We start from the raw sequence: 18384 nt of genomic DNA, 5'->3' as shown, positions 1-18384 counted from the left end.
ATTTTGTTTAAAAAGTAGGAAGGCTTTTTTTTTTTTTTTTCCTGAGCTGCTATGATTTGAAAATTATTTTACAAAATACCTCCCTAAAAGGGGACTAGCACACTCCAGGGCATGTAGTTGTAAAGATAAATCTGTGCACTTCCCTGGTACTGCAGGCACTCACCCTTTGGCCTCATTTTTATGACTCTACACCCTGGAGTGGTGTTATTGCTTACAAACATACATATATACTTATGGGGGTATGTGCGATCTGCAGATGTTTTATTTATAAGTGGCAGGCCTATTGCATCACTGAAACACGCATTTACAAACAGATATAGGTTTTATGAAACCCTATTCCGTTGTTTTAATAGCTAAGCCATCCAGCCATAGCATAATAGTGCACAAGGTAAATGTGTCTACATCTCTAGAACCTGTTCCAAGTTTTCTCAGATGTGACTAACTGCAAGAATTTTCCAACCATCAAAAGTTAATAAAAAAGACAAAATAAGGCAGTGGAAGCCTTTCGTACGAGACACACACCACCACGAAGTGGAGGGGCTCTGATAGACTTTAAGGCCTCATTTTACCAAGGTATTTAAGCAGGTGCCTAACTTCAAATGTAGATCTATTGAAGTTAATATCCTTAAAATTAGATTCACAGTTAAATACTTTACTAACCAGGATCTAAATTGAGACTAGTCTGGATTGTGAGATACCTGCCCCAGGGCATCTTCAGAGATTAGCCTTTAACTAGAGAATAGCTGCAACAGAAACACTTGTTTATTCTACTTGCAGTTTGTAGCATGTAAGCAAGAAATGAAAAGATGCAAACGTGTCCTTATCTTGTTACAATTATTCCTGGGTATTTAATGCATAGAAAATAAATTATGATGACTTTCCATAAACCTCCAAGTAACACAGCATATAAAGAGAAGTAAGGAAACATTTAAAAATCAAAGATAATTGATGTGAGTCAGAGGGGGAAACAACTCTTATCTGCAGTATAAGTTATTGTAAATATTTGTAATAATTGTTTGATACGGTATTTTTCTAGCTGCTTAAAACCAGTCAAAACAGCACTCTGCACTAAGTGCACAGCCACAAGGGACCAGCTTGAGGGCAGGTACCCTATTATTGCCTTACTGAAAAAAATGACAATTGCAAGTGAAAGAAGTGGTCTCTGAGCTCAGATTCCAACACCGAGAGCCCTTCTACGGACAGACCAAAGCTACGTATTAACTCAACCCTCTACAGCCAATCTAATTGCATCTTACATGAACATAAGAGCAAACAGTAGCTCCCGCATTTCATTAAAAATACAATATTTTGACCATCTCCTCTGTTTTCAATCTTCAGCTTTTGAAAGGTTAAGACTGGCAAATGACGACAAAGAGTGACCTACATTAAGCTGTAATCCCTGGATATACAAACTGAAAAAAAAAATGTGTATGAAGCATCAAAATGGTTTTGATTGAAACTTGATACTGGCTGTGAAAGTTCTGTATTAACTCCCCAAATCGCAAGTGAAGCTTTGGCCACGATGGAGGTAACAGCAAAACACCCATTAGCTTCAGTGGAACCAGAATTCCACCTTTGGTTTGTGTGCTCTCTGTAAACGTTTAATTGCCGCACAAGCCAGAGAGACTTTAGATTTAAATTTGTATGTACTGAAAAACGCAGGAAAAAAAATGGATACACTTCTATATATATGAATAAGGATTATTCACAGACAAATATACACTGAGGGGCTCTGAAGTTGCACTTACCATTAAATCTTCAGGTGCTGGCCTTTCCTTTGGTTGCTTTTTCATGCTGTGTCATAAAACAAAATGTTCATATATAAACAACTGCTCATTTATTCTACTTGCTTAAATAGTGAAGATAACTGTCTTTCAACATGGAGCGAAGAAATTCAACGTATTTCTTAACTTTATCGTGTGCCGATGGCAGACGGGGTTCCAAACGGCGGCCAAAAATGTTAATGGATTTCTTCCTTCCCTCCCTTATGGGATGTAGTGGTTTACACTGTTTGTAACCACAAAAGTGTGTAAATACAGAGAACGTTGAAAGCCAGTCAGCTCAGAAGGCACAGTGAGTTGATTCTCATTTTGCTATGGATTATTACATAGCTCGGCACAAAGTATTATACAAACAGGTGGGAAATGTAACTCTAACACTACACAGCTTCAGGAGAACGCACAATACCCTGGGGTTTCTACCTTAATTTTTTCACATTTATTTCCATTACACTGCAGGGTGATAGTTCATTACGCAGCATTAACCTGTTTATAAGATCATGTTTCTCATCCAAATAGTCCTAGTTTTCTGTGCAACAGGTGCAATTAGCTCGTGAAGGCTGTGCTTAGCTGCATGAAGGAACACAATAACGTGGCACAGAGGTGACCATCAGGAGCTGCCTACTGACTAATTGGATTACCTCCAAACAGCCACTGTTTATGGCGTAACTGGCATAAAGTCATAAAGTCTGATACGCCGTTCACTTGACGTCTCTAATACTTATTAGAAATCAATTGCTTAAGTAGTACATAGCTGCTTCTTATTTGCCTTTTTTTAAACAGTAACGCCTCCCACTAAAAAGTACAGCCAATATAACGCTATATCCAAAATGCTAGATGCTCTGCGCTGTAAATCGGAGGTATTAACGATACAATTTACCTTCCCTACAAATAACTACAAGCACCTCAAAGCATGCGGGCGTTAGCAAGCAGTGCAAGCTGTCTGACGAGCAGGTCGGTAGCAGTTCTAATCTGACAGTCCAAAGTAGCTGCGTCCCCAGGGAAAACGAGGCTATTAGCCACCATCAGTTATGCTTCGGTTTGACATCTGTGAAAATTTTAACACAGGTTATCCCTCCCACTGCCTAAATGAGAATTTTTTTTTTAAAACAGTCCGTCATCCTTTTTTTTGGGCGAGGATAAAAAGCATAGACCTCCACGCACATCAGTTAGTTGCGCTGCAGAATCCTCCAAACAGCGTCGCTCTTTGTAAGCTGAAACTATTGAAAACAGAGGCCTATGTTACACAAACTTTAATTATTTAGTTCCTTTAATTAACCAATAATCAGACTGCTTTTTGTGTCTGCATTATTTGTTACATACCATGTCAGTCCTAAGAGGCACTTTCCCCTATGTTATGTATTCAAAATTCAATTTTATTGAGACGACTTTTGCGGCAGTGGCCCTGCCATACGGGAGAGACCCTGAAAGTGCTGCGAAGCCTGACCCACGGACCTGCGCGGGGCCGAGGGCTTCCAGCACCTTGTTTCGGCCGAGGACACGTCCCTGGAGCAGGATTCCCTCTCGGTCACGCGGCTGCAGCTCGCAGTGGCACACGCTGAGATGGCTCCACCTGATTTAGCAGAGCTGAGCATCCAGCCCTGGAAGAGCATGTTTGCAGAAGGGATGCTCCTCTGTCAAACACATCATTTTTGTACAAATTTCAAGCTTGTTTCTTCTGCCACACAGAAATTAATGCTTTTTTTTTTTTTTTTTTTTTTTTTTTGGTGGGGGGAGGAATTTGACAGTTTAAAAAAAAAAGATTTTTTTTCACTTTGTTTCTTTAGGATAGCTTATCCTCAAAATTTTTATTCTCTAGTCACTCAAGAACTGTATTCTTTATTCTATAAATTCCTCCTCTCCCCAATTCTCCTTTAATTTAAAAGGTTTTCAATGAACTATTCAGTTTTAAGGAAAGAAAATATACCCAGTGGTGTGTTTTAAAATACGACTCTCAGTAAAAATTACTTACTGAAAAGCCAATGAATTAATCAAAGCTGCCTGCCTTTCTAAATATCAAGGCAATTTTATACGTAATATTTTTAAAAGCCCTGAATAATGATATTATATGCACCAGTCTTTGTGGCCTCTTTACCCCCCCCAGCCGAATTCTTCGGAATCTCAGTGCACAAGACTGCACCCACATTCAGGGCGGGTTTATTAAAACAGGAAAAACCCTTGTAAGTACTTTTACGACCCTTTGTGTAAATAACGTTTACATAATTTAAACAGTTTGCTTAGCTTTGCTGCCCCATCTGCCCAAGGCCCCCAAGTCCCTCTTCTCTCAGAAAGGATGCAAGGAAAGCCATAAGGTCTCGCCGAGCTGCAGAGTTAATGGCATGTATCATTTACATTGAGGGCATGGCATGTTTGCAAACTGAGCTTACCATTGAGTGATGAAGTGTACAAATGGCTCAGAGAACTCCCCGGCTGGAAGGACGGGTGATTCCTGGGATTGGATTGAAACAAGAAGCAGAGTCAGAAAGAGAGAAGATAATTTTTTTTTTTTTATTTTTTTTTTAGGAGGAGAGTAATATAACGGCAACAACAACAACAACAAAAAAATAAAGGGGGGGAAAAAAGCGACAAAGCTCCCTTTTCACACAGAGAATTTGAGGGAGAAAGGTACAAATTCTTCTGAGAATGTGTTATAAAACACTGAATTTCAACTAATGAGTATTACACAATGGGTAAAAACATGTGGAAAGACACTGAGGGGAGGTGAAAAAAGGACAATGATAGCCACAGGGTAAAAAGGAAGGTAGGGAAAGTGTAAATGAGAAATTAATGATTATTTAAGTAACACACAAATGGTCTTGTAATTAACAAAGAGCTGTGAAATTATTCTTGTGTTGACCTTTGTTTCTTTCACTGCATTTGCTATTTATTTACACTCATGTTTATTTACACTTATTCATTTTAGAGGCTGTCCTCATATGCTGTCTGTTCTAGATTTAAAAGGCGAAAGAATTTTTAAGAGGAAAAAATGCAGGATTTACCAGTCTAGTGGTAGAAAATAACCACCCAGTATTTATGAAAGGAAAAAAGAAAATAAAATTAAGAGCACAAGAACAAAAAAAAAATACAAAGAGGGAACAAACAACATCACCATTTGCAAAGACGGGCTTTACGAATTTAGGAGTTTTTCCAAGAATGACAGAGAGCTCCACTGTGTTTATAGTGTAACAGCTCAGGATGTAATGAAATTACACTGCAGAGTACTTTAACAGTGTCATCTCATTAGACCTACAGTTGGAACAAGAGAGCCACATAAAACAGGCAGCTGCAAATGACTCCATTCTCATCTATTCTCATTTGCTATTAAAAATACCTTTCGGCGGCTTTTTTCCTCCCTGACATCCCTACACAAAGTACCCTGCAAAGTATGATACATGCACCTATTTAAATTAACAAAGGAATGACTTATTTTAATCTCACTGTGCTTTGGAGTGCTTTGGCCATTTGGATGAGCAATATATCATTACATACAACCTTCCAGCGCTGCAGGCAAGAAACTCAGAGCGTGCAGCATTTGGTGGGAGCCAAACAATTTCTCTAGCACACAACTGTGTCAAATGCATGCATGTATTCATTATTGAGAATGCGAGGAAATAGCTTTGATGTAGTGGAAAAAAGAAGATGATAAAAGCACCTCTGCAATGTGTGTGCCATTATCAATGGTGGCAGATAGACACAACTGCAGAGCCTCCTATGTGATTAGTAAATATACATATAATTGCTGTGGCCAATTATCAGAAAAATGAGATCGGTAATTACAAGACAGAAAATTAACTAGAACTCTTATTAAGGCTTTGTTTCCAATTCAAACAATTGGAAACTGCTGGAAAATACAATTAAATCAAAAGTAACTGAAGAGTAAAAGGAGAAGCCAAAATTGCTTTACAATTTTCAAAGACTTCTATTAAATACAAGGAGTGTTTGATATAACATGCCCAAATTCTCTTTGAACTTAGACCGGGTGAGAGAGAGGTTATTGTTTCTAAACTTATAAATGACATCAATATAGGAAGGTTTCCACTGGAGAGTGGAAGGAACACAAGGAAATAAGGAGCGCAATTAAACTTTCTCCACTTCAAAGAACTGCGCATGAAAATTATTCATATTAATACAGAGAATCCCCAGCACAATGTCAGGTTTGCTTATCCAGCACGGAGCCCAGCAGGTTTTGCCTCTCCCCATCACGGTCTCTTGTCCAGCAGAGCCTTCCTGGGCTTGCACCTGAAGTGGCAAAAGCCACTTTCCCCAGGTGGGACCGACTCAAAGCCCAACAGGGAGGAAACACCCTGGCCGCGTGTTGCAGATCATTTTGAAAACTGCAGGGCGAAGCTATTGGAGCCCATTCGCCAGGGACCCGGCTCTGCCCAGCCATCTACGCCCGCTGTTGATTATAAGTACAGCACCACAGCCTCTAACGGGGCTGCCAGCTCCCATCGGTCCACGCTGGGGAAGAGGACGGGCAGACTAACATGGGCCGTGATAACTTCCGCAATCACCAAGAGATGACACACCCTTAATAGAGTGAAACTTCCTTACGAGAGGGAACGAGCAGCTGATGAACGGCTCTGAAGCCACCAGCGTTCCACCTGGGCTGTCCCAAGCCGGCGTCAGGGTTCGTGCAGGCAAGGGAAGAAGTTGCTCTGATGTCAGTATTAACGCCTCGACACGCAGCTCCTGAGCTGCAGCACAGCCAGGAGACAAGGTGCTCCCGCGTAAGCGTGCAAGAAAATGTCACCTGGATGAAAGTAAATGTTAAATGCTTTTTTTTTTTTTTTCTTTTGAGGGGGGCACATTTTTCTGTACAATGAGGGTATTTCATCCCCATCCAGGCCTACTCTCTTCTGCCACAGACCTGTTAGTCATGGCCATGCCTTGGTTGGTTTGCTCTCAGGAGCTCATGAAGAGATTGGATGGAGATGAACACCAACTGCATCTCAGTATGAAAACCAGGTGCTTTACTACAGTCATCACAAGGATTTTAGACTGGGCATCCACAAATATATTGACTATTTGCCTGACTAACCACAAGCCTTTTGGGAGAGTGCATCAATCTGAAGAAAATACTTGCTGGGAAATGTGTTTTGAGGGCAAACAGATCAGTGCAGATAAAACCTTTGGTTGCATTCCTGTACATATGAGCCAATTGTTGCTTTACAGCAGAGGTATGATAGATAGGGGAGAAGGAGGCAGGTTTTGGTTTCAACCAGGAAAGTACAGACCCTCAACTGCTTCCAAAGGTGAACACTAAAAAGCTGCCTCAACATGCTGCATTGTACCTCAGCTAGAAGGAGAAAACATCCATTCCATTATGATATCGACCCAGGGAAACCAATGACTGAAATATTTCAATTTCTGATACTGTTCTATGCAAGACCATTTGAGTAGTAGAAAGGTGAGAGTATTTTGTGGTTAGAGCCATTTCTAATTGAGAGAGTGTTGCTATTGCTGTAGCTTGAGCAACCACAATGTTGTTGTATAAAAGCAAAAATTTCCAAACCTACACAAAATAAATACATCCTATACGGTACCCTGAAGTTCCCCAGACTTTGGCTGAGGCTCTACTCTGTTTACACTGTGTGATGCAATACGGTCACATTTGACGTAACCATAGGGAACGGGCCAGCTGCACTCTAATGACCTGCCTTATTTTACCCACCCGCAAACTGAAATCATACTATAGAGGCAAAAAAAGCAGAAACTCAAGATTTTAAAGGAGTGAGGAAGAGGTATACTAATTTTAAATTAGGAAAGGGTGCTTTCATTTTCATTAAGTACCGTATTTTTTAACCAATGTAATGAAGACCTGTATATTGGGGATGCTGCTAAAATGGCAGTAAAGACACAAGCGGTTGAAAGGGTCGATGGCCCGTTGGCCTCTCACATCCCCCGGCAGCTTATTCCCAAGGCTGGCTGGTGCCCTGAGCATCCAAGCAACATTTCCGTAACTGGGATCTGCTGCAGGAAGAGACAACATCAGCCTCTGATTTCTCAAAACCAGCCGAACGGTGCACACACAGTGAGAACAGGGAAGGGCGATAGGAAAAAAAGTTTGAGTGATGCCTTTGCCTTGTGAATAATGAACAGTTCAAGAAGGTCAACCCATTACAACTGAAACCGTTTAATTATTAATTATGCACAATCTATGAGCAAAAGGACAAGTTCAGAATGTTTAATGTGTGGTAACTCCAACTGGACCCTCTCTTGGCATTTTGTTATTAGCACTTGTCAGCAAGGTGCTCAGGCATAAAGAAAAAAGCACAGCAGCAGAAAATCTGAGCTAGCAGGAGGAGGGAGGGCTTTAAACTTCAAACACTGCTCCTAATATTTAATTTATAGAGTGCCAAGGCTCTGGTATAAACCTTATTGGCTTCCATGGAGTTAGGGGAAGTCACATTATCTAAATGAAGACCTGAGAACGAGAATACTGAGACAATCCTTCCAAAAGCACTCTCTTTTGAAGGGAGCGATAACATTACTATCTGTATCCTCTTTTTTTTTCCCACAGGTCTGAACAAAGGAAGAGGGAACCACCTAATAGTGTGACCAGAAGCCAATCAATCCTTTGCAACCACTGCAATCAGAGCTTGAATTACAGGTCCCAGCATTATCCTCACCTACTTCTCAAACCTATTATTCGAAATGTCTCCTGATCTGTTTGCTCTCACTAAGCAGAGATGCAACTGAGGCTCAGGAAATAAATTATGTCCACCAAACCCATAAATAAATATGGATAAGGCACCTTTCCCCTCTTTTCTGTCCAGCTTGGAGGTTTACCTGGACAACCTCAAGAAGCTAATTCATCAGATACGGCTCTGAGTTGCTTATTTGCTTTGGAAACACTCTTATGTCAATAAAATTTGGGAGTAGATCTTGACTGGCAACATACACCGAAAGCATCTTATGCTTCACACACGTTCAGAGGTCGCACCTCAACAGACAATTTCGTGAGAGTGAAATATTTTCTCAAAGCAACTGAAAGTCTGAGATTTATCACATCCTTTCTGAAGAAAGACAAAGCCCACGATCTCCCTGTAACAGGAAAATCAGCAACTACAGCCTTCTACCTAAAACCTTCAAGAAGGTGATGGCAAAGCCCCCCGCTATGTGTTAAGATCAAACCTGTGTTCCTCCTACCTCCTCCTTCAGGGGCCAGCCTGACGGGCAGCCACGGTGCAGAACGCTGTCATCAAGACGTCCCCATAAGAAAGCCGGGCTGCAGACCTGCGCAGGCTCAAAGACGAGCTCGGCTACACTTTGTGGGCAAGAGAGGTTGGTATTCTCAGTGCTAAAAGGTTTTACCCCCTCTTCTCATCTGCTAACTCCCTCTCTGTGAAGGGTTAAATTTTCCCGTTCCCTACAGCTACTGCTATTTAGCAATACTCTCTCCTCAGTGTGAACGCTTGTGCAGAAGGAAATGCCATGGTCCTATGGCTCTATGGCCACAAGAGGGAAGTTAGCAGAACTGAGCAAACCAAACTTCAGTTCTTCTCTCCTCTGGGTTTCCCCAGCACACCCCGTCTTTGAAATCATCATCTCCTCTGGGCAGATACTCCTATTCTGCAACTTGTCCGTTGATGCTGAAATGGCAGTATTTAATAACGCGTGCGCTTTACAAAGCATTTTTGGCTTATCACTTCAGCCTAAAAAATCTCTAGGATTAAAGAATTTTTATGCACTCCAGTTTCTCTTTTACTCAAGCTTTCAAAGAATACACCTATTTTTATATAGTAGCTGCATTTTACATTGTGGCCAAACAGTGATTTGTTTTCAGACAAACTTAAGGTTTAGATGCACCCAAAATGCTGTCAGGTGCAATTACATGTAATAAATGCACTGCAGTTACCGAGCTGTTTCAAACGAGACTAGCAAATTACAATATTACGCAGATTAACTCCTACAAGGACAACTATCTTTTACAGCATTCTTTAAAAAAATAAATAAACAAACCAAAAGCATTTCTGACTTTCTAGCCAACATACTTCAAAAACCTTGCACAAACCTAATGGCAGGCGATTTCCTACAAGTAACAAGTTCGCAGAAGACGGCGATGTCTGGAGGTGGCTCAGAAGCCCAGACTTGAAAGCATTTCTGGATTGTCCCTGTTACACTCCCACCCCCAGCAGGAAGGTGAAAGATGATTACATCTCTGCACCGGGTCGCTTCTTGCTCTTTTCTTAGTAGCAGGTGCCAAATGTGACAAATTATACGTGGGGGCATTTTGGTGTGAAGTTTCGTCTGCTGGGATTGGAGTGTCAGCAGTAAACTCATTTATTTCCAGATCTCTAGCTGGACGGGAACCAAGGTCGAAAGGCCAGTGTTTTATCCACCAAAACACTCAGCCTACCTTTAACACCTCAAATCACGTGAGAACCAGCTATTCTCTCTGCAGCGCTACCTGCTCCCCAAGTTCTTGAAAATACCACGTATGCGTAACCCACCTTCGTACCGAATGCATCCAGACGTCGCTGGTTAAACAAGTCAGTAGATACTTGGGGCTATTTGGTTTGCTGCTTTTGCAGCATTTGCTACTGTGGGATATTTTTCAGAGCCCAGAAGAGGGAAGGAAAGAAGTGGAAGAGTGTAATTAACATCAGGGATAATCTAGAGTGTACGACATGACATTTTCTACCTCTCGCCAAGCTTTGTACTTGTTAGTGTGGCTCTCTAAAGGGCCTTGCAGATAGGCGTACACGTAGCTGGAAAAACAGGTTAATCCTTTAACCGTAACTGTAATTGCTTTCTCTCTAAAACAAACATAAGAATTTTTTCCTCTCATTGCTGGTCTCTTGTCGATCATAAGCTAGCAGAGCACAGCAGTGTTCTGGGTAGATACACACACACACGCACACTTCAAATAGCTAAGGCACAGCAGCATGAAACGTAGCCTTTACCTGTTCACACCGAAGGGACTCAATCGAAAAACTGAAACCATTTATTGTTCCCTTTTTCCTCTGTACACTCCCAATGCATTTTTATTGCTTTTTCATAAAACACTGCTGCAAATAATCAAGCATGACCATTGACATCCACAAGATTGAGTTTTAGGAACCATTAAATGAGCTTGTCCTCTTGGGAAGGTTCTTGCTCAGGTTGGTCTAAAGGTAATTATTCAGCAATTCCTACCTGTGGTTTTACCTTGTTCCTATATAAGTCTCTGAATCTCATACACTGGTAAGGTCACAGTTTCTGTCTCAATAAAAGTATACCCTAAAACAACTTATCCACAGGACAAATTACGGCGGGTTTGTGTACACATGCACACACACGTGTGTATATCCTAACACCGGCTTTTCTTGCATAGAAATCTTCAAAGCTCCAGAAATTTTCAGGGTTAAATATAGCTGTTCATACATTTAAAAGGATACATGAGACTCTAAAGAGAAATTCCCAATGAAAAAAATAAAGTCTTGTTTCATTCTGAGCCTTTGGAGTTTCCCACTTCATTTATGGGAATAGCAAAATGTAGCACTCATGCATAAGGTTAAGAAATTCAGCACTTGAGAGGCAATGCTCTTCATTGTGTTATTTGATCAAGCTGAACATCCTGTGAATTTTTAAGGCTACGTCGTAGCAATAAATAGAGGGATATATTTAACCAGGTAAAAAAAAATAAGGGAATAGAAACAACTATACAGGATACACGTATTAAGTCCAAGTTATTTTTTTTCCACGGGAAAATTGGCACTGAAATGCTTCATAGCTCAGCATTAACACTACACTAGCATTAACTGATGCTGCTAAATGTTTCTAGAGTACTAATTTAAAAAGAAAAAAAAAAAGAGGTCTTTGATTTGTAGAGTTTGTAAAGTCCTTGAGCTAGATTAAACTGCAGTCTTGTGAGACCGAGTAGCTCTGTGGGGGCACTTAACAGAAATGCTCAAGAAACTCATGGAAAGCTTCTCACTACTTACTCATGAAGCTATCAGAGTAAGGATTCATGAGTACAACTAATTAATTTTTCATTTAAATTTCTGCCCAACTTGTCAAAATAGGCAGGTTTTTCAATGCTGCCTCCTGTTTGTAAAAACCGGATTTGCTCTTGGAAGTCTTCACTCCTCAAGCTTCTGAAGTAATTGGAATAATACAATAATTTAACTAAAACTGCTGGACAAAAATCGAGTTTTTTCCCTAATTCATTAGGGAATACATTTAATACATTAAAAAAAAAAAAAGCCAAAACCAACACCTAAGTCACTATTACACTGAAACAAGCTATGGAAACTTTGAAACCAAAATTAATTTATTTCAGGTTATGAAGAAGAAAGGGTTAGAAACTAGAGCTGATGCTTAACTACAGAGCCTGTGACCACAACTGCTCCAGTACAACGAAACCCAGTTTACAGCAACCACCCAAGGGGCTGGCAATAATTGCTTTCCTAGAAGGGATACTCTAACTAAATAAAGGTCAAACAAAATAGCCCTGGAGAGCTTAAGGAAAATTTAAAGGAGTTGCTTAAGTCAGGAGGACTGCCTACTGGATGCATTCCACAGTGCAAGTTTTGTCTATCCAACGTTCTCGGGATGCAACCTTCTCGGGTACCTCTAGAGCCAAAACCCACGGGATCGGAAAGATGGGAAGGTGACATGCTGAAAACCACAGAGCTCTTGGGTTTGGCCTTTTGGGATCTTCATGCACAAGCGGCAATCATCTAGGTGTTTTACTGAACGCTCATCTGACTAGCAATCAGGAAAGATGACATTTTTAGAAGGTTTTTGAAATACTGCATCTGGAATAAAGCTGAAGAAGTAACTAAACAATAATTTCCTATGTAATACATTTTGACAACGAGATAACAGGGAAATGATTTACTGCAGGTTGGAAGAACCTTGAAAACAATGCCATTTTCAACTGACTGCAAGGAACGCAAAACCGTGCTACGATCCGAGTTCTGGCTTTCCTGAAAACCTAACCCCACGTTGTGCTGCGGAGTTGCAGAGCTCAGTGCCCCACTGCTTACCAAATTGAAAATTTAGAGCACCCTCATTTACCTTTTAAACTGAGATTTTTCTAATGCATTACAAGGAATATGCATAATGATCATCATGGCTACAGTTCTCATAATCTCTGCTTGGAAGTGGAATTCGACTGACTGACTTTTGCAGACCTTAGTAAAGAGAACACTAACTGGACCATGCAGGTTGTCTGGGAGGCTGCTGGAGATCTGGAGGCTGAGCAGGGAACAGTTAAGCTAAAAAAAAAAAAAAAAAAAAAAGTCCTGGGAGGCATTCTGAGACCATGAGCAGCAAGAAAGGTTAAAAAGCATACTGATTTTACTTGCAACCTTTAGGTTTCAGAGTCAACCCACTAAGCGAATTTCTCTGATGCACCATCTCTGGGGTCTGCAACATTAATAGTATTATTCTGGGGCTCTGCTGTTTGTATTTCTAAGTTATCATCTGGAACAGATTCCGATGATAAAACCTTTTCACTTTTTTTTTTAAATGCACCTAATGTTTTTCAAGTGGAATCCTGTTGCTGAGTAGACTGGAGTGCAAATTCTTTGCCTGCATGATCATGAAACATAGGGCCACATCTAGGACATCTTCCAAGCCAGGCAACGGCTCCTGCTTCCAGCAGCCTCCATTCTCCTTCATGTTGGAATGTTTCTGGAAAGACTGCACGCACAGCAAACGATGCATGTCCTTCCCAATAGGGATTCATCTGCACTGCTCAGTGCTTTCCATACAACATTTCGGTGAGTTGGAGACAAACGAAGTTGAGTGCTAGAATATTAAATGACTCTCAGCTCTCAAATAACAGCAGACTGCCTTTATTGCTGGCTGCGTTGCAGGATGAACTACATCAACAACTAGTCTATCCTCATCTTTGGACCAGAAGCAGGAATCTTACCATGGTGGGAGATGCTGCTACGATTAGGACTGTTGCTTAAATGAGCGTGTCTTATTTGTAGCTGGATCAGATTTCACTATAAGTTACCACATGTTAAAAAATAAAGGTCCTGGCAAGCATGTATCCTATTCACACAATGCTCCTCGCTAATTTTGCCATTAAAAAATTAATCAGAACCAATGCCATTAAAAGCGCAATAACATAATTTAACAAAAAAAAAAGAAAAAAAAAGTCAGGCACAGTTTACTGTGATTTGAGAAGAAGAACCGTGCCTGACAATTTTTGGTAAATTATCCTGCTTCTCAAATCACTTACTCATTCTGCAGAATTTCTGCAAGTAAATTTAAGTCCTAGAAAATGAACAAACAGACTTTTTGAACTGCCAGAGTGACCTGCTACGTCTCATTATTTCACTAAGAGTCAAAAAACAGCTCCAAAAATCTCACGACTGCGGAACATCTAAAAACTCCCATGGACAGGTTCTGTTCCATAGTGTGCCACCTTACAGAGTTTGAGGAAAGTCCAGGGTACCCAGGTAATAGAGAAGCAACCTCTTAACTAGTTCAGTCATCAATAAATCCTATGAATTAAAGATGATTATGAATGAACAGAACATTAACTTTTGGATTCCTGCTGTCTTGCAGTGGAACATGGAACAGTTCTACAAAAACTCAATGACTGCCAATATAATAAGCAACTATTATAAAGAATCAAGGTCTTAACGTTACTTCAGTTCCATCAGTTTTAAAACTTCTGGTTTCTCCCCGTATCAGGCTCTGGAGTTTTTAGCTGGCTCCAGGGGGAAGGACTGGGGAAAACACACTGCCGCAAAGCCCCAATGTCAAGAAATACTCTCTTCCACGATGTTTAATCACATTTTTAGGAGCCAAAAGTCCAAACCATTCTCTGTCACACACAAAAATATATTAAGGGACTTGAGGAAAAAGGACCCAGAGTTTTCAACTGCAATGACATCAGCAAATTATTACTGTGGCATGAAGCTACCTGGGGACCGAAGATCCTTGAGGCATCTCAATCCCACCCTTGCAGATCTATTCCCCCCATATCCTATGGCACCACGGCTCATCCGGAAGCCGTGCCACTACGGGAGCACTGCTGTGCGCTATCTGTTTGGAGGAAGAGGCGAGCTACAGATCGTCATTCCTTGCTGTTCTGATCGTCATTAAGGTAGGTGGGGAATTCTGCACCAGTATCTGGGGGTTCCTACGGGGATGGGCTGTACAGCGCAGCTGCAGGAGGGGGGCTCTGCTCCTACCTCCTGTGAGTTTTAGGACCTCCTTACAGCCAAGGGGAAAATTTGCCCCAAAATAATCAGTCTTACAACACTAAGCATTTCTAATCTTTAATACTCATGGTAGCAACAACAGCTGTAGAGTACCAGATAGTAAAGAGACTTTCCCTCTCAAAAGGTCCTGGCGTAGAAGGAAGAGTGCGTATTAGCCAAATAAGCCGGTCCCTCTGTTATTCCCCAGGAGGAACATCTTACAAATGACAAAGTGAGGAGGAAAAAAAACCTAGTCACAAGTTAAACACATTTTGCTTTGAGGTCTTTGTACACAGGACAGGGCTGGGGGTGGCAGGAGGATCTGTTAAAGTCAGCGCTACCCATGAGCTAGAACAGAATAACCCTTAATATAAATGTCCTCCAAGACACCGTCATACCAAGAATTTGCACTACCAGGTGTGGCAGCCACTACCTAAACACTATATATCTTATTAAATGGCCCCCTAACAATACATGCGTACCGAGCAAATAACACTACAGAGCCAATCCATTCTCCTCTTCCCCCCAGGCTCTAAATGTTATGGCATGCAACTTCCATCTAGACATCGAGTGTGTTGCAAAACAAAGCCAGTTGCACTTAAAGAACTTTCAGCTGAGCTATGCTCCGTAACCTGAAAGTCTTAACGTGCCCACAAGCACAGTGCACTCTGAACCACCATCAGGAGAATGATGGCTCCGCGGCACGCTGTGGAACATAAAATAAGTTAAAACAAGTAAACACCAAACCGCTAATGTTAAAAGCTAGCTCGGCACTCAGATGTTTAGACTGCACAAAGTTCGTTGGTTCTAGTTTTTGTGAGAAGACTGGAGTAATTCTAACCTTGAGGAAAAGATGTGAAAGCTCCAAGAAGGTCTCCCATAATCTGCAGCTCTTTAGCAGCTGAGTTTTAGAATAGTGAGCTTAGATTTAGGCACTAGTACCAGCCCACTGAAAAGTAATTTGTCCAACAGTAGCAAAATACAGGTAAAAATACAAGCATCTTTAACTGACCTTCCTTAGGATAGAGATGGCCTTTTGCTGATGGTTTATACAGCACTGGTGCTTTGGAATTTCCATGCCTCAACCAAAGATGTACGTAACAGGAATAACAATGGATGGAAAAGATGAAGGAAACAGAATTGCCTAAAAACCTCCCGAAGAACCAGACCACCATAAAGAGCCAGGTAAAAGAGCCAGCACTGCTGGAGGACTGGGAGGGCTTCTTTCCTTTACACAAAGGATACTTGTTCATTTTAATTTAACTGCATCCCTCAAGGCCCAAATGTCACTTTTAAAAAGAAGTTCAGCTGGGCCACTAAGTCATTCTCTAATAAAAGGACAAAACTGCGGGTAAGAGGAACAGGTTTAGCAGTAGCAGTTACAGATGGAGATACAACCAAGACAGAGTACTTGGGCATCACACTGGCTGTGAGCTTACATCAAGCTAACGAACATGTTACACGGGACAGGTTGCAAATAGCCCAATGGTCTAAACGGCCACATCAACACCCAGCGACTCCAACCTGACGAGCCTGCAATGACGTTCTGCTAGCGGCTCATGCAAGTCTTTAAAAAGTTATGGCTTTTTTCTCCCGTTCAAACTTCCTAATTACTATCATCACCATATTAAACGTTAAAACCAAATCAAAACTGACAGCAGTCTGCCCTTGGCTATCGCCTTACTGTCCAGAGTTGGGACCCCTGCTTACACCTCAGTTTGGGAAGGGAGACGGAAGCTGCAAAGCAGTATTCCAATCCAGAAACGTGACGTTAGCCACTGCAATTCAGTCTACTGTTCACACCTGGATCTCCCACATTTCAGCTTTTTATTTTGTCCTTCTGATTAAATGAAAACAATTAGATGCCTTCCTGCTTACACTTCGGTTTTCTCTCCTTGTCAAAACACCCTTTTGCCGACCTAAACCGCATTAAATATGCCCGCTACAAAGTGTGCCGCCACGCGAATGTCTCCGTTCCAACTCATCTGGCGAACGCATGGGATCGACTCGGACGACGAGGTTGAGGCTTTAGGACCTAACTAGCTAAAAGGACTAGCCTTTGAGACGATCGAGCCTTTCAAAGACTCAATATTAGGAGGAGAAAAACAGCATAAAGTGGGACCAGGGCAGTTCATGTTCGACAGCTCCAAGCTGCACAAGGCAACTTGTGCTCTGAGGATGTTGGGCATTGTGCTTCATTAGGAAACAAAATATAAGCTTTCCACTCCATTAGGAATGACTTTAGGAGTGAAAGCACATAAGACGACGACTCACCTCATCAACAATGCACTGCAATAACTGGAGAGGCTGCAATGGAAAGAAGAGAGGGAAAAAGTATTAGCCTATATGCAATATCTTTACAGTGGAGTGGAAAGAAAAAATCATTAATGCAATAAAATATAGCAAGATTAATCAACAGCAGCAAACTCTTATAAAAACATTGATGCTCAGGATGTTCTATTATTTCTAATGGTACCTAATCTAATACAGGCAGTTAAAGGTTTGCATTTTCTTCAAAATGCAATTTGCTAAGTTTAAAACAAGGCATTCAAGCATGCAGAGGAAGCAGCCATCAGGAAAAAGAAAAGTGAATTTTTTTCTGAACTCATAAAGCTTACCATTAAAGATCCCTGGTTTTTCTGAATCTGAAAAAAGGCAATATGTAATTAGCATGTCATAATCAAAATGACTCACTTGGACACATTATGATCACTGAGAGAAAATTATTGCATCGCTGGTGGCAATTTGTGGGCATGTGTTAACACAATTTACATAATGAAAATACACAAATGTTAATAGCTCGCTTCTCATTTATAGGCGAAAGTCAGCAGAATGTTAATTTCACACAACACTTTTTAGTACCCTCCAGGTTGTATTAGAATAGGAAGAAAAACCATAATCCATTTCAAAAGGCTGTTTACGATTCAGATATAAATAATGTTTTATATTGCTAGATTGTGAACACTGGGCTTAATGTTGCAATCATTGCTAATGTTATGAAGCTCACTCTTTTTAAATTAAAAACCGATTTATTTAAAATTGAAATTAAATCATAGTCAGAAATTAGAATTTTGGATTACTGCCAGACTCTGCTCCCAATCCCTTTTTTGTGAAGAAAACTTTAATTATGTGGTTGAAGTATCTGCCGCTGCTCAGGAAAGCCTTCAATACTCCACTTTTACCCAAGTTTCTTATATATTCCAACCCAATTTTACTTTGACTATAAGTAGAGCGTTGCCATCTGTGAGGCTGGAAAGTTTGATGAACTTTGTATTGTTTTAAATGGCAAAGGAAAGACTTGTTATCGGTCGTCTCTGAGCCTTTCTTAAATTTATTAACATCAATTTGGTTGGAAAATTAATTAATAGTTTGTAGTAACAAACTTCGATTGCTTACAGAGATCTACAAAATATTCCGGCCCATATTGGCAAAGCACCTTTCAATTCCAAAAA

The 18384-nt window shown here is 40.8% G+C and overlaps 1 protein-coding gene across 2 annotated transcripts in view; it reads right to left on the bottom strand.

The window, feature by feature from the left end:
- MAP2K5 (mitogen-activated protein kinase kinase 5) overlaps nt 1-18384 on the bottom strand; it is a 139241-nt gene that overhangs the window by 21776 nt on the left and 99081 nt on the right. For both annotated transcript variants that reach the window (XM_075764126.1, XM_075764127.1), the window contains 4 exons: nt 17551-17577; nt 17207-17239; nt 4166-4227; nt 1749-1794 (listed from right to left, as the gene is read on the bottom strand). In XM_075764126.1, coding sequence (XP_075620241.1) covers nt 1749-1794; nt 4166-4227; nt 17207-17239; nt 17551-17577 — 168 coding nt within the window. The remainder of the gene's footprint in view (nt 1-1748; nt 1795-4165; nt 4228-17206; nt 17240-17550; nt 17578-18384) is intronic.

The sequence above is a fragment of the Balearica regulorum genome, chromosome 12 (assembly GCF_011004875.1).
Source record: "Balearica regulorum gibbericeps isolate bBalReg1 chromosome 12, bBalReg1.pri, whole genome shotgun sequence".
NCBI lineage: Eukaryota > Metazoa > Chordata > Aves > Gruiformes > Gruidae > Balearica > Balearica regulorum.
This window is presented reverse-complemented; position numbering and strand designations above follow the sequence as displayed.